Source organism: Pseudorca crassidens, chromosome 18, assembly GCF_039906515.1.
Source record: "Pseudorca crassidens isolate mPseCra1 chromosome 18, mPseCra1.hap1, whole genome shotgun sequence".
NCBI lineage: Eukaryota > Metazoa > Chordata > Mammalia > Artiodactyla > Delphinidae > Pseudorca > Pseudorca crassidens.
The window spans coordinates 58916729-58931906 of record NC_090313.1 but is presented as its reverse complement, the minus strand read 5'-3'; the positions used below and the strand labels follow the sequence as shown (position 1 = coordinate 58931906).

Below are 15178 nucleotides of genomic sequence, written 5' to 3'. Positions count from 1 at the left end.
ACAATGAGAAGCCTGTGCACCACAACAAAGAGTAGCCCCCGCTCACCCTAACTAGAGAAAGCCCACGCGCAGCAACAAATACCCAATGCAGCCAAAAACAGAAGGCTTCCCTGCACCAAACAGCATTCCCCATGAAGATCTGTCTTTTAAAAACTTCTTGATAAAACACCATGACTACCTTTTCACGGTCGTTTTATCCCACTGGTAGTTTTGCATGTTTACTGCAGCTATCTATTTATAATCCATTTAAAAATTATTGTACTTCAATGAAGACATCCAGCTTCTTTCACATAATGCTTCATTTTTAAATGGTAGTTAAAAAGCAGCAGTTCAAGGTGAAAGGATGTGAGAACAAGGGCACACTTACGGCAAAGAAGGTTAGCTGCCTTCTTGGGTTAGCTCTTTAGGACTTCCTGTTCTCTGGCCTTTAAAAAAATCTTTGATGAAGAAGATTTACAGCCCCACATTTTAAAAATCACACATTTGGGTACCTCAGGAGAGTCATCAGCTAAAGTATCACTGCAGGAGGGGACGATAAGACTGTTTCCAAAGGTAACTTGGGAAAATTTCAGGATCAGTAACCTTTACAATTTCCGTAAAGATTCTGAACATCCAGTAGAAGATTTATAAACTAAAAATCCATGGGTTTCTGATCTATATATGGTGGTGGGCACATTAAGGAGTTCTTGAGGGCAAGAACAGGGTAGATGAAAAGACTGTGAAGAGCAGGTTAACTCAGTTCCTTGGGTCTGAATCTCGATAATATCTAGGAACTTCTAAACCACTACTTTAGGGTTTTTGTTTTGAAAAGAGGATTATTATCATGAACTCTATAAAAAAATTCTTCAGATTCTTTTTCTTAGCTCTAGTTCTCTTTCTGCTCTATTTCCAATTTAAACTTGATTAAACTAATTTATCTACTTCAGGGCAGGAATTCAAAAAGAATCCTTGTGTGCAAGTCTCTTTTATCAGGAGAACTAAGACAAACCGGGTTGGGTTGGGAATATCTCCAGAGGGTTTTAGGACAGGAGTACTTACTCAGGCAACTGTCATAAACATAATGGGTAATATTTATTGAGTACCTACTCTGTGTCAGACACATCAGGTATTATATAGTATTATTTAATCATTATCATAACACAGATAAATGCCACTACCACATTTTACAGATGAGGAAACAAAGGCACCGAAAGGCCATGTACTTTGCCCAAGATCATAGAGCCAGTAAATGGGGAATCCAGTCTTTGAAACCAGGCAGTGAGACTCCAGAGCCCAACCTCTTCACCATCTTACCCTATTATTAAGGCATCTTCACAGAGTTGCTTTCTAATAAAAGTTCTGACCCTCTTTCAAGAGAGAAGATGGTCATTCCTCAAGAGAAGCAATGAAGGGTGCGAATGTCCCTGATGAGTGTTTCTTACCCCTAAGATGCTTTTCTGGTAAAAAGAGTTTTGCTGTTGATCTTAGGATTATCTCCCTGGCACCCACCCTGTCCCCCCTCTACTGAGCAGCAGCCACATGTTTTGTTTGATGGGACTGACCCTCCCTCCTGTACATTTCCACAGGTGGGCCCTAAGCATTAGTGCACACTTCCCACCTTCATTAACACATTTATTGGTTTCCGAAGTAAATTCAGAACCATGTTGGCCCACAGAAGGAAGTGAAGGGTTCTGTTTAATGGTTGGTTGAAGACAAGGTCACTTAACTCCCGAGGCCCCGTATAAAGAATGAGGTAGACAATCCTGGGAGCTGCAAGTAGCCCTCTTGCTACCGGGAGAAAAGCCCGTCTGAAAACAGGCAAGCTGGAGACAGACAGACCCCAGAAAATTCAAAACAGCTCGAACACTAAGGACGCTGAGAACTCCTAGGTACAGCCACGGCTAAAGCCCACAATACCACTGGATTCAATTTACGGGAGTCAACAAATTCCTTTTATTTTTAAGCCAGTTTGCACTGGGTTTTCTGATACTTACAAATGAAAGCATCTAATTAATACAAGTACATTAACCATTAACCTCAACATTCACCAAAAACTCTGTTCAATAAAATCTGTTTCAAATAAGATCACCAGAAAGCTAAAATCCAATACTGTATTTCCCTGGTCATAAAATTATCTTTATTGAACCCTGAGTTACTTCTATAACCTCACCTTTTATTTAGGATTAACAGAAAACTGATTTTCTGTAAAGCTAAGTTTAGTTTATTATTCATTTTGCTGTTTAATAAACTTTATCTACAAATTTACATTAAGATTATACAAATATACATTTAAACGTTCACATCGCACTGTCATATGCCCAGATTTGGGTGGCTACTGGGACTCACACAACAGTTTATGTTCAGCCATAGCAGTTTCTATTCTAGATTTTCTGATATATGTTTCCTAATTGCCAGAACTTTCATTATTTGACTCTTTAAGTTCTCATTTTAAAGTTAGCATTTTAATATATCCAGGCTATTCACAATAAGGGTGATCTTACATCGCAGTTTATGTGGGACAGTTTACACTGCTGTCTCAGTGTGGCTCTCAGGTTAGGCCTACTTTCATTCTTAAAAGTATCCTGTTTTAAAGGATAAATTATATAATTACCCTATTTACAACTCATTTTGTACTTTTTTAAATATAAAGGGACATAGCTATAAGATAATCATCCTAATATATAAGAAATATCATTTATAAAGTAATTATTCTTTATGTAATTTATATATGAAGAAAAATAAAAATTACAAGAACTAAATATATTCAAAAACTAGTTTAAATATGGTGAAAAGAAAATGCTTCAGTGCTGTTATTGCATTAAGCAAAAATTTTATTTGCAGAAACTTCTCTGGGCATGAATCACATCACCCACAAATTACGTAAAGAGCTACTGAGTGAGAGGGTCCTTTCCACTTCCCTTACAATAAGACATTCTAAGACATCTTTTACCATAATATGAAGCATCAGGAATCTAGGCAGGTACAGCAAGGTAACTTCTCCCCAGGAGAGAATAAGAATCACAACTTGCTTCCTCTGTCTGGTGTCTTAGAATAGAAAAAAACCCTGCTTTTTCTTTTCTCCACCCATCTACAGCCAATGTTCTGTTCCCAAAGGGAAAAGCTTTTCTTATTAGGTTTTTGAAGAAAACCCACAAACACTGAAAGAACTAAAAATAAAAATTTTTGAGACAAATATTTTTAGATGACTTAGTGACAAAAACATGCAGAAGTTAAAAAGCCATATATTTTCCTATTACTAGGATTTCCTACACGAAAACACGTTAGGATGACTGTCTTATATTTATGTCCCTTTACGTTTAAAAATGTACAATATGAATTATAAATAGGTTGATTACATAATTTATCATTTGACTATTAAGGAAAAACTCAAGATGATTAGTAAAGTTACACTTAATGAAACAATACAAATTAAATTTTAATTACATAATACATCAGATATGAGCTATTTTAAATATATTTACATTTAGCAATTCAAAATAAATTTCCTCCTAATATCATTCAAATCCATCCAAATTTATGTCAGATAAAGAGAAAGTACTAGAAGCATTGGAAAATTTTTTTTTCCCATTTGATTTTTAGATTTTCTTGCGTGGCTAAATGGATTTTTGTAAAACTTTATATACGTGATGGGTTTGGACAAAAGAAAATTATAGCACAGGATTCATTTCTTTCTTGGCTTAAATTTCACTGATTCAAAGGTTTACATATTTCTTGGGTTTACTGCAATACTAATTTCCACCTTCATTCAAATGAACGACAGACTCTTCCAAACTAACAGAATCTTACTTACATTTGATGAATATGGGAGTTATAATTCTCATAACAATTGGCTAATTTATCAGCTAAATTTTAATAACAGAGAGCTGTAATAAGAATCTACTACTAAAATTAAATTCCCACCAAAGCAACACATCGTTCTTAGAGAGTATTATTTATAAATATAAAATACACTTTGTATATACCCATTTACATTACTAAGAGTATAGTTCAGCTGCTATTTGCTAAAATATAATATAGTAAAATCTCACTGATTTCAGGAAAAAACCTCACTCAATTAAGTCAAGGAAAGAAAGGTCTTTGATACAAAGGCTTTCTTTTCTAGTCCTCTGTAAATGGAAGTCTATTCAATTCTTATTTTATACTTTGAAAACCTTTTTCGTTGTTGACGAAATGTTTCTATATTTGTTTTACAATCACTTTCTTCTCAAAGCAAGATGTGTGTGTGTATGTATGTGCACACACATGCACATGTAAATGAACTGAAAAATCAAGTCCAGGTTTCAAGTGTAGCTCTGAGTAAAAAAAATAAAATAAAATAAAATCAAAGAAGCTGAGTGCTGCTGATTTCCATGTTTCCGTACCTAGTTTTGCCATTCATTTCTATTTCAATCAATTTCAACCCAATAGATACTTCTGGATATTTATACATTTGTAATGTGCTATGCCAAGTGCTGAGATACAAAAAGGAAAGGAGGAAGGAAAAATGGAAAAGAAAGGAAGAAAAATAAAACTCATAGTTCCTGCTCTTATGAAGTTTATAATCTTGTAGAAGATGCAACTATGTACACCTAAGTAGTAGAAAACATAGACATTTATATATACCATTAAAGAAGAACAGTATGTGGGAACATAGGAAAGGGGCAGGGGAGGCAGATCCTGACTGGAGTGGGGAGTGGAAGATATGAGAAGGTTTCTGTGAGTAAGCGACACTTGGGTTGGTTTTAAAGGCCCTTGGCAGAAGGCAGTTAAGGCCTTCCAGATAAAGGATGCAACATATCACACAGCCGTAAAGATGTACAAGTGCCTAGTACATCTGGGAAAACAACTTGTAGTGTGATATAACTATTGGACACCTATGTAAAGGAGAAGAGCTGAAAATGAAGCCAGGAAGTGAGACAAGAGCCAGATTATCAAAAAAACCCGGAATGTCATTAAAGAGTAGGCAGTCAGAAGAAGTCCCTGATGGAAGATCTAAATAGACATTTCTCCAAAGGGAACATACAGATGACCAAAAAGCACATGAAAAGATGCTCAACATCACTAATTATTAGAGAAATGCAAATCAAAACTACAATGAGGTATCACCTCACACTGGTCAGAATGGCCATCATCAAAAAGTCTACAACCAATAAACGCTAGGGAGGGTATGGAGAAAAGGGAACCCCCCTACACTGTTGGTGGGAATGCAAACTGGCACAGCCACTATGGAGAACAGTATGGAGGTTCCTTAAAAAACTAAAAATGGAGCTACCATATGATGCAGCAATCCCACTCCTGGGCATATATCAGGAGAAAACCATAATCTGAAAAGATACATGTACGCCAATGTTCATTGCAGCTCCATTTACAATAGCCAGGACATGGGAACAACCTAAATGCCCATCAATGGATGAATGGATAAAGAAGATGTGGTACATATATACAACAGAATATTACTCAGCCATAAAAAAGAACAAAATAATGCCATTTACAGGGACATGGATGGACCCAGAGATTGTCATACTGAGTGAAGTAAGTCAGAGAAAGACAAATATCATATGATATCGCTTATATGTGGAATCTAAAAAAATGGTACAAATGAGCTTATTTACAAAACAGAAATAGAGTCACAGATGTAGAAAACAAACTTACGGTTACCAAAGGGGAAGAGGAAAGGGAGGGATAAATTGGGAGACTGGGATTGACATATGCACACTACTATATATAAAATAGAATACTAATAAGGACCTACTATATATATATAGCACAGAGAACTCTACTCAATACTCTGTAATGACCTATATGGGAAAAGAATCTAAAAAAGGGTAGATACATGTATATGTATAACTGATTCACTTTGCTGTATAGCAGAAACTAATACACCACTGTAAATCAACAAAAAAAATTAATTAAAAAAAAAAGAAGAAGGCCCTGAAAAACTTTGAGCCTGTGTATCAAATATCTAGGTACAGGATATCTGAAATATTGAATTGCCAATTCTGTTCTCAAATACTTCCACTTTGAGATCACCCACCCACATCTGAAAATCTGTCTTTCCACTTTACATCAATAGCACCACAACATTTCTATTCCTCCCCCACTACACTGTCAATAAATATTTTTAAATAATCCTCTGTGTGTGTTTTCTTGAGGTTCAAAGACAGAAAGCTCTCTAGAGCAAGAACAGTTATCTAGTGATTTTTCTAAAACTGAATCTTACCTTAGTGATCACAGCAGACATTGGAAAATGTTGAATAATGATAAACAAAACACATGAGATACAACTTATGACTTAGATTACTTTCCTATTTTGAGAATTTACCCATTGTTACGCTTCTTGAAGTTTAAGTACTTCCTGCTTCTTTAAGATTTTACGTAAATTGTCAACCAGGATTTAAATTAAACTGTAAGGACTTCTTTATCCCTCTGACCTCGTCAGTGCATTGCACAGGATGGTATGGAGCCAGTCTGAGACTCACAGCAGGACGTGTATCTAGGCCACAACACAAGAGCCACCACCATCAGTCTGGTCCTAGAGAAATCCCCTGTCCCACAACTATGGAAGTTTTAATTAAATTATTTATCTATCTATCTATTTATTTATTTATGGCTGCATTGGGTCTTCGTTGCTGCGCGCGGGCTTTCTCTAGTTGCGAGGAGCGTGGGCTACTTTTCGTTGCGATACGTGGGTTTCCCATTGTGGTGGCTTCTCTTTTGAGGAGCATGGGCTCTAGGCACACGAGCTTCAGTAGCTGTGGCACGCAGGCTTCAGTAGTTGTAGTTCACGGGCTCTAGAGCTCAGGCTCAGTAGTTGTGGTACTCGGGTTTAGTTGCTCTGCAGCATGTGGGATCTTCCCGGACCAGGGCTCGAACCCAGGTACCCTGCATTGGCAGGCGGATTCTTAACCACTGCGCCACCAGGGAAGCCCAACCATGGAAGTTTGAGATGAGTTTATCAAGTCGCACAAACTCTACCTCCAAGTATCCTCAGAACCTAGTTTCTCATCTCCCTTCTGCCTAACCACCTTGTTTAGTCATTCTGACATTTTGTACCTGGGCTATTACGTCAGCCTCTAATTTATCTCCCTGGTTTCAATCTCTGTACTATGGCCAGAATGACTCTTCTAACACACAAATCCCTTCACTTTCCATCAGCTTAAAATCCTTCAGTGCCTCCCTAATAGTAACAGCACACAAAGTCCAAATTTCTTACCACAGCATGTAAGACCTTTTAACAAGTAATTTAACAAGCATATGAGACTAACATTTCAACCTTTGTCCTGCCATTCATTCACTCAACAAATTATTTCCTAGGACTTCCCTGGTGGCGCAGTGGTTAAGAATCCGCCTGCCAATGCAGGGGACACGGGTTCAAGCCCTGGTCCGGGAAGATCCCACATGCTGCGGAGCAACTAAGCCTGTGTGCCACAACTACTGAGCCTGAGCTCTAGAGCCCGTGAGCCACGACTACTGAGCCCACATGTCATAACTACTGAAGCCTGCACGCCTAGAGCCTGTGCTCCGCAACAAGAGAAGCCACTGCAATGAGTAGCCTCCGCTCACCGCAACTAGAGAAAGCCTGCATGCAGCATTGAAGACCCAACGCAGCCATTAACTAAATAAAAACAAAACCAAAAAAAAAGCACACAAATATTTCCTGACTACCTGCTACATGTCATGAACTATTCTAGACACTTGGGGGTATGCGTGTATCAGCGAACAAAGTAGGTGCACATACAGACAAAACAAAACAAAAAACAAACTATGGGAGCTTAAACTGCACTAGGGCAAAGCTGGTAATAAATATAGTAAATAAATTACATTAGGTGATATGTGCTATTGAAAAAATACAAGCATAGAAGGAAATAAGGTGGTCAGGGTACACCTTATTGAAAAAGTAGAATTTGAGAAGAGAATTGAAAGAGGCGAGGTGAGCCATGCAGCTGTCTGGAGAAAGTGTGTTCCAGGTAGGAAAGAACATCCAGTGCAAAGACCCTCATATGGAACTGTGCCTGTGCTCGTGGACTGTTATGAGATCAGTGTGGATGGAGCAGAGTGAGTGAGGGGGAGGGAAGCAGGAGGTTCGAATGGGGAGAAGGGGAAGAGAACGGTAGGGAGATCATGTAGGTCCCTGTATACAATTATAAGGACTTGGATTTTATTCTGAGTAATACAGGAAACACTGGAAGTGACATGTAAGCAGAGGAACGGCACAACTTGACAGGTTTTAAAAGAACTGCTCTGGCTACTGTGCTGACAACAGACTCCAGTGGGGCAAGGGTAGAAGCAGGAACTCTGCTAGGAGGCTACCGCCGTGATCCAGGTGAGAAACAACGGCAGATCATGTGGGTGGTGAGAAATGGTCAGACTGCAGATGTATAATATTTTGAAGGTACAGTCAGTAAGATTTTTCTGACACCCTGGATGTGGGGTGTGAGAGAGGAGTCAAGAATGCAACCAAGGTTTATGGGTTGAGAAAAATGGGAGGACAGAGTTGGCATGAGCTCAGATGAGAACGAATGCTGGTGGAGCAGGTTTGAGGGGCAAGACTTGGAGTTCAGGTTTTGACATATTTGAAATGTCTACTGGACATCCAACCAGGCTTTTGGATATTTAAGTTCAGAGTTCAAGAAAGGGCTGGAGCTTCTGCTTGTTCTGCCCCAAATAAACCCTGCGTTCCAGGCTTGCAGAACTACACACAGGTCCCTGATGCCTTCCCCGGGTCTCTGTACCTACATGTCTCTCTGTGTAGAAAGTGTTCTTACTCATGTCTTTTTCCACTGGGTCAAAAAAAATCTCAGCCTTATGTCATATAGCATCTAACTCATCACATAATTATCATCTCCTGAATCACCCTGTTTCCTCGAGTCACTGAAGTAACTGAAATATATAATGGCTGGTCTTTTAGCATACTCCAAAAGGCTAAACAATTGTAATGTCTTTTTTGGTAAGGAAAAAACAGCCATTTCATAAACACAGCAGGTGACTTGCCTGATCTCATCATCAGAAATTTTTAGAAACTTTTAAAGAAAATTAAGACCACAGAAAAATATCTTGGTAAGCAGCAGAGTAATCAGATTTTCCATTTTCCAATTTCAGTAGTTATCTGAAGAAAAATTCTCAAAAAGATTTGTATTATATAATAAACTTTATAGGCCCAAAACAAAGAGAAGCATCTGCCTGTGTTCCAAAGTTATTTACTGTCATAAAAAGTTTTCATTTTGATTGTCATCCTTTTACTTGCCCTGGGGAGGCATTGAAATTAGAGGGATTATTGGACAAAGCCAGTCTCTCTGTTTCATTCCCAGGAGACAGACTTCCAATCTAATTGAGAAAAGGGGAAAAAATTTTTAAATGTGAAACTGAGAGCTGATCCAGCTCAGCCAGTCTGGATATCCATAAGGGCTGCTGCTGTCACTTGAAAGTGTCCTCCCAACTACCAGTTCTGAGCAGCTACAATCTTCTAAAATGTAAGTTCCATGAGGGTAGAGATTTTTATTTGTTTTGTTCACTACTATTTCACGTAGTAAGTGCTGGGTAAATGAAAAAATGTGTAATTCTAAACTACATGGGGTTGAAATACATTCAATATAAACTATAAAGTAAGTACAATAAATACATTTCTTCCGGGTTTAAAAAACTGTTGACTCTTTGAAAGTCACAAAGTTTGAAGTATCAAGAATTCACGATCATAATCTTTAAATATTAATTACAAAAGGTTAACCACGTACTAAAGTGGGGAGGAAGGACCCCTAAGCAAAATCTCTAACAAAGTAATAAGTTTCTAAAAAGTTCTTTGAAGATTAAGAGAAAAGGATGGTATTCTAGCAACTAACTATACTTGCTTTTTAATGTACAGTATTTTAGATACATATTCATCATGGGAAAATTATAGCCCTTGAAAATAAAATAGTACAAAGATCTTATTACATGTCTTTGGAGAATCAAGATTTATAAGGACAACTAGAAAAAGACATTTAAAAAATTTGATTCCAGGTTATATTAACACAGTAGCTTAATATACCCCAAATTAACAGCCCAGGTTCTGAAAGTTCTTTTGCCAAAGAAAGTCTTGAGTTTTTAAAAAACTGAGGTATAACTGACACATAACATTATATTAGTTTCAGGTGTACAAGAAAACAATTCAATAACTGTATACTTTGGGAAATGATCACCACAATAAGTCTAGTTAACTTCCACCAGCATAGGTAATAGTTAAAAAATTTTTTTTGTCTTGGGATAAGAAATTTCCGGATGTATTCCCTCAGTAAACTTTCAAATGTGCAATAAAGTATTATTAACTACAGTAACCATGTTGCACATGACATCCTCATGACATTTATTTTATAACTGGAAGTTTGTTCTTACTTGGTTTTAAAACCAAACAACCTTTGAAGAAAACACTTTCAACAATAACCATAGTTTTCATGCAGTCTATAGACAATCTAATATATGTATTTCAATCCCCAAAAAGAAATAGCAGGTATTATTTTAAAGTTAAAAAACACCAACCTCTTTAATCTCATGTAGTTTTCACTGGCAGCAGGTCGGCATTCAGCTCTTTGTACCACTATTCCTTCCAGTGAAAGCTTATCTTGAATGGAAAGACAAAAATTAACAAACGTATTGAGAAATAACATTTATCACGTTCAAGACTGTATTTTGACATACTAACCAAGGTAACAATGATTACAATCAAATATAGTTAATAATAAAAATCAAGGAAAGAAAAAGAATATTTTTAAGTTTACAGTAATATCATTGGTCAGAATAGAGAAAAACCTTATTCTTGGCTAGTAAAAAACTGGGCTTCTGTCAGGTTTATTTATTGGGCTGCCCCTTGCCAATAACAGCTTTTATACACTTAGCTCTTCCTAAAGAGAGTGGCTTAAAAGGGCATAAAAATCAAGTAAAAATTTGAAGGGTGTGGCAGCTATATCATCTTTGGGAGAGAAGTAAGTTCTGAAAACACAGCTAGCCTAAAGCACTAAATCAAAAATTCATACACACACGTATATGCATGCATGGGCACGCACACGTATATGTGCAAAAAAGAAAATTCTAGAATACACGGTGACTAGTACAGCTAGCTTAGAAAATACTGTGGAACTAGGCAGGTCCTTGGTTGGGTTATACTGTGTACCAGTTCTGCCTGCCAGTTGCTCTGACTTCTATTTTCCAGCAAAATGATTAATATGATGTGTCTAAACTAGACCTTTAACTGCTATGAATATCTGTCCAAACAGAAGGGCAATTTTTCCCACCATTAGTAAGAATTCTTATGGTGACCCTGACACAGAATTCAAGAGAAAACAAAAGTTAGCACCTACTGCATACCTACTAGGCACCAAGTCACTTTTAAGACCTCATCCTATTTGATAATGCATGTATGGCTGACCCACGATGGTATCTGCTTTACTGCAGTCTGGAAATGTATGACTATGGTTAGGAACAGTTATGGTTCAGTCGTATTTCCAGGAGAGTTCACCCAGGTTTCTGGAAGAGATTCAGGAACTCCTCTGGCTCATCAGCAATGCATTTATGATCCATCTTTTCAGGGCGAATGACCTCATGCATTCCACAAACATTAACTAAATGCCTACGATGTGAAGGGAACCATCTAGGCATTGCAGAATCGAAGATGACTGAAATACAGTATTGTCTTCAAGAAGCATATAGTTCACTGGAGGAACAGATAAGTTGACCAAAACACAGAATGCAGATAGAACCATGCCCACATGATTTATGTTAGAAAATTTTTCTTATGGTGACCTTTCTCGATTTTGCCTCCAAAATCTAGGAACTCCTTATTATAGCCCCTAAGTACTAATACACACAGTAACTCAATAATTCAATGTAACATGTGCAACAAACCTCAATTAGAGGCTGACAGATGACTGCAAAGAGCAATGATGAGAAGCACGTCTACCTTACACCAAAATATGCCAGGAAGGAAATAATAATAAGGCTGCAATTATTTTATATTAAATTTAAGTTTAAATATCTAAAAGTAATTTCCTCTTATTAATGAATTTAATAAGATTAAAATTTGAATTTTCTAAAAGCAAAACCAAGTATTATATTTGAGCATGCCTCTCCACTGAAGCTGACAGTTGTATCTAGAAAAACTCTTGCCATAACAATAACAAGATTTGGGAAAGATTCCAATCTATAATGTCTTAAACGCATGAGAAAAGTTCACTTTTTTTTTTTTTTTTTCAGTACGCGGGCCTCTCACTGCTGTGGCCTCTCCCGTTGCGGAGCACAGGCTCCGGACGCGCAGGCTCAACGGCCATGGCTCACGGGTCCAGCCGCTCCGCGGCATGTGGGATCTTCCCAGACCGGGGCACGAACCTGTGTCCCCTGCATTGGCAGGCGGACTCTCAACCACTGTGCCACCAGGGAAGCCCCAAAAGTTCACTTTTTAAACATAAATTAATCCTTTTTAAAAAACAAAATAGATCTGGAATACTGTCTCTGAAAATAATTTAGTTACATATCCAGGTGTTTACTAATGCTGAATACTAAAAAGCTACCTTTCAACACCACCTGTGAATGTTCCCCACTTATTTATCTGTACCTACTCCTGGTGGACAGGATGAGTTTAATTTCTAGTTAAAGGTTTCTGCTGTCAACGTTCCACACATAATACCTGAAAGGGTTAAAAGTATCCAAAGCACCTGCCCATTTCACCTTGGCCACCACTCATCACTCTTCTTCAATCAAGCTCACTCACACAAAGCAGTAAAATTCACCTCCCCAAACCATGATTTTCTGTCCATCACATCCCCTTTTCAAATCTAAAATAGCCTTCAAATGCTTCTCAAATGAAAGGAAAAGTCTTCATCAGCAGCAATGAAAACTTCTACCAATTGGCTGCTCTTAAATAACCCCACATCTCTGTTAACTCTTTGCCATTCCCGCTCTCTTCCTAAATAAGTTTTTTAAAAACCAATTTACTTATAATACAGCCCCCTAAGCAAGATTTAAAGGTGTCACACACTTTTTAAAGCCTCACAGGAACATGTTTTCATATTCTTTCCATGAAACCATGCTTCTCTTCTTCTCCACAACATTGCTTAAGATTTCAGGGGAAAGCTATTAAATATCCCATTTTAAGGCATTTGAAAGCACCCACTTGCACACCACTGCTGTTCATTACAGATCATATTCATTAAAACAGGAATCGTGACTTAAGACTACTTCATTGGCCCAGTTTGAAAGACTGTAAATACTTGAAAAATAATCTTTTTATTGCTCATATATTTATCAAGTATTTACTAAGTGCCTTTATGTAAAAGATAATACAAAAACACATCAGGAATAACAAAGATAAATGAAACTTGGCTCTTGCCCTCAAGCAGTAGAGGCTAGTGCAGCCATTCACAAACGTGCGGCATATATGCCTGAAAAGTAGGGAGGAACCCCAAAGAACGTTTTATGTGGGTTTACTACTGATATTGATCACACTAGCAACTAAAACTGAAAAATGTTTAGAAAATCAGAGTGAAAAAGGCAAAAAAAAGGCTTGGTATTATTATAAAAATAGCTTTGATTTCACAGGCCCCTTAAAGGGTCTCCAGGACCCCTCTACCCAGTGGTTTCCAGATCACATTTTGGGAGCTTCTGGTCTAGTAGGATGATGAGATAGGCATACAAATCACTTTAACACACGAGAAGCACTTGTGATAGACCTCCACTTAACCCACTTCTAGATTACCAAGGCTGTCAGTTCCCATCTTAACTATGGTGACAGATGCCCACAGCTCACTATACACTAGTGGGTAGTAGGTTAATCTCTACTACTCCCACACACTTCTGCTCAAACTATGCAGAACTTGTTTATGCTAGTTTTACTCTGTTAGTAATTATGCAATTTGATTATATATTACATAATCCCATTAATTAAGAGTATGGGGGGGGGCTTCCCTCGTGGCGCAGTGGTTGAGAGTCCACCTGCCGATGCAGGGGATACAGGTTCGTGCCCCGGTCCCGGAAGATCCCACATGCCGCGGAGCGGCTGGGCCCGTGAGCCATGGCCACTGAGCCTGCGCATCTGGAGCCTGTGCTCCGCAACGGGAGAGGCCGCAGCGGTGAGAGGCCCGCATACCGCAAAAAAAAAAAAAAGAGTATGGGGGAGGGAGATGTTTCTACAAAAACTAGGTTTAATGCTTTGTAAGATGTGATATAAAGATAAGTTGCTAAAAATCTGTCAAATTAGGTACTGGAGAGACAACTAGAGATTAGAAGAGAAACATAAAAGTCTAGAAGGATTCTGTATTCATACTGTTTCGCAGTGTCTAAGTTTTTGCTCCTTTTTAAAGAAACCAAAACTGAAAATCGAAACTAAATTATGGGTTTACTTTTCACAGGAAAGAGAAATCAGATGTCCGTCAGTACCCTATACTGAAAGCAAAGGCCTTGTCCTGCATGTACACTGGTGACTAAATGTACATTTGTGGGTCTTAAAATGTTTCAGGCAGTAGGAATATATACTATTATCATTTTTATGATTCCCTACCTTTTAGTTTAACTACTGGAAGGCCTGCCAGTCCTTCCATAAAGGCTGTGGGATCTACTGTACTACGCAGAATTTGCCATGGCTTATGAGGGTTATAATCTACTGACAGAGACACAGAGTACTGGGATTAAAACACACAGACACGAAGAGAATATGTCTAGCTGGGGATTACGAAGAGCTGTGATGGAGAAAGCAATGTTTGTGCTGGACCTGGAAAAATGGGTAGGATTTAGACTGGGAGGTGAAGCAGAAGGGCACCGAAGGTGGTGGGAACAGCATGAGCAATGGCTTTTGTCTCTTCTCTGTTTCTCTGTCTGTCTGTCTCTCTCAGAATTTTAAACTAAGGGACTCATACCAGAGTCACTCCACCTCAGAAATCTCTAGAAGGACATGGTCACAACAGCACTCTGAAGAGAAGCCACATAGGCTCATCCTACTGAAAGCCCAGCCATGGCTTGGTTCCTATCTTTCCCTAGTCTTGGCCGTTCATTCAACTCTTCTTTAGATTCTGGGAACTATTCCAGGATCTTTTTCTAAATTTTCTCACCTCCCTCGCTTTTGGGGCTAGATTGGTTTGCTTATTGGTTTCTGCTACTTGTAACCCAAAGAATCCTCATGACTATGAACATACACCTTTGGTGATGGTATTTTATCGGTCTATATCCTGCCACCTAGTTT

At 38.2% G+C, this 15178-nt stretch overlaps 1 protein-coding gene across 1 annotated transcript in view; it reads right to left on the bottom strand.

Moving 5' to 3' along the window:
- Window positions 1–15178, bottom strand: part of GTF2F2 (general transcription factor IIF subunit 2) — a 150464-nt gene that overhangs the window by 57010 nt on the left and 78276 nt on the right. The window contains exon 5 of the mRNA XM_067713652.1: window positions 10492–10573. Within this exon, the coding sequence (XP_067569753.1) occupies window positions 10492–10573 (82 nt within the window). The remainder of the gene's footprint in view (window positions 1–10491; window positions 10574–15178) is intronic.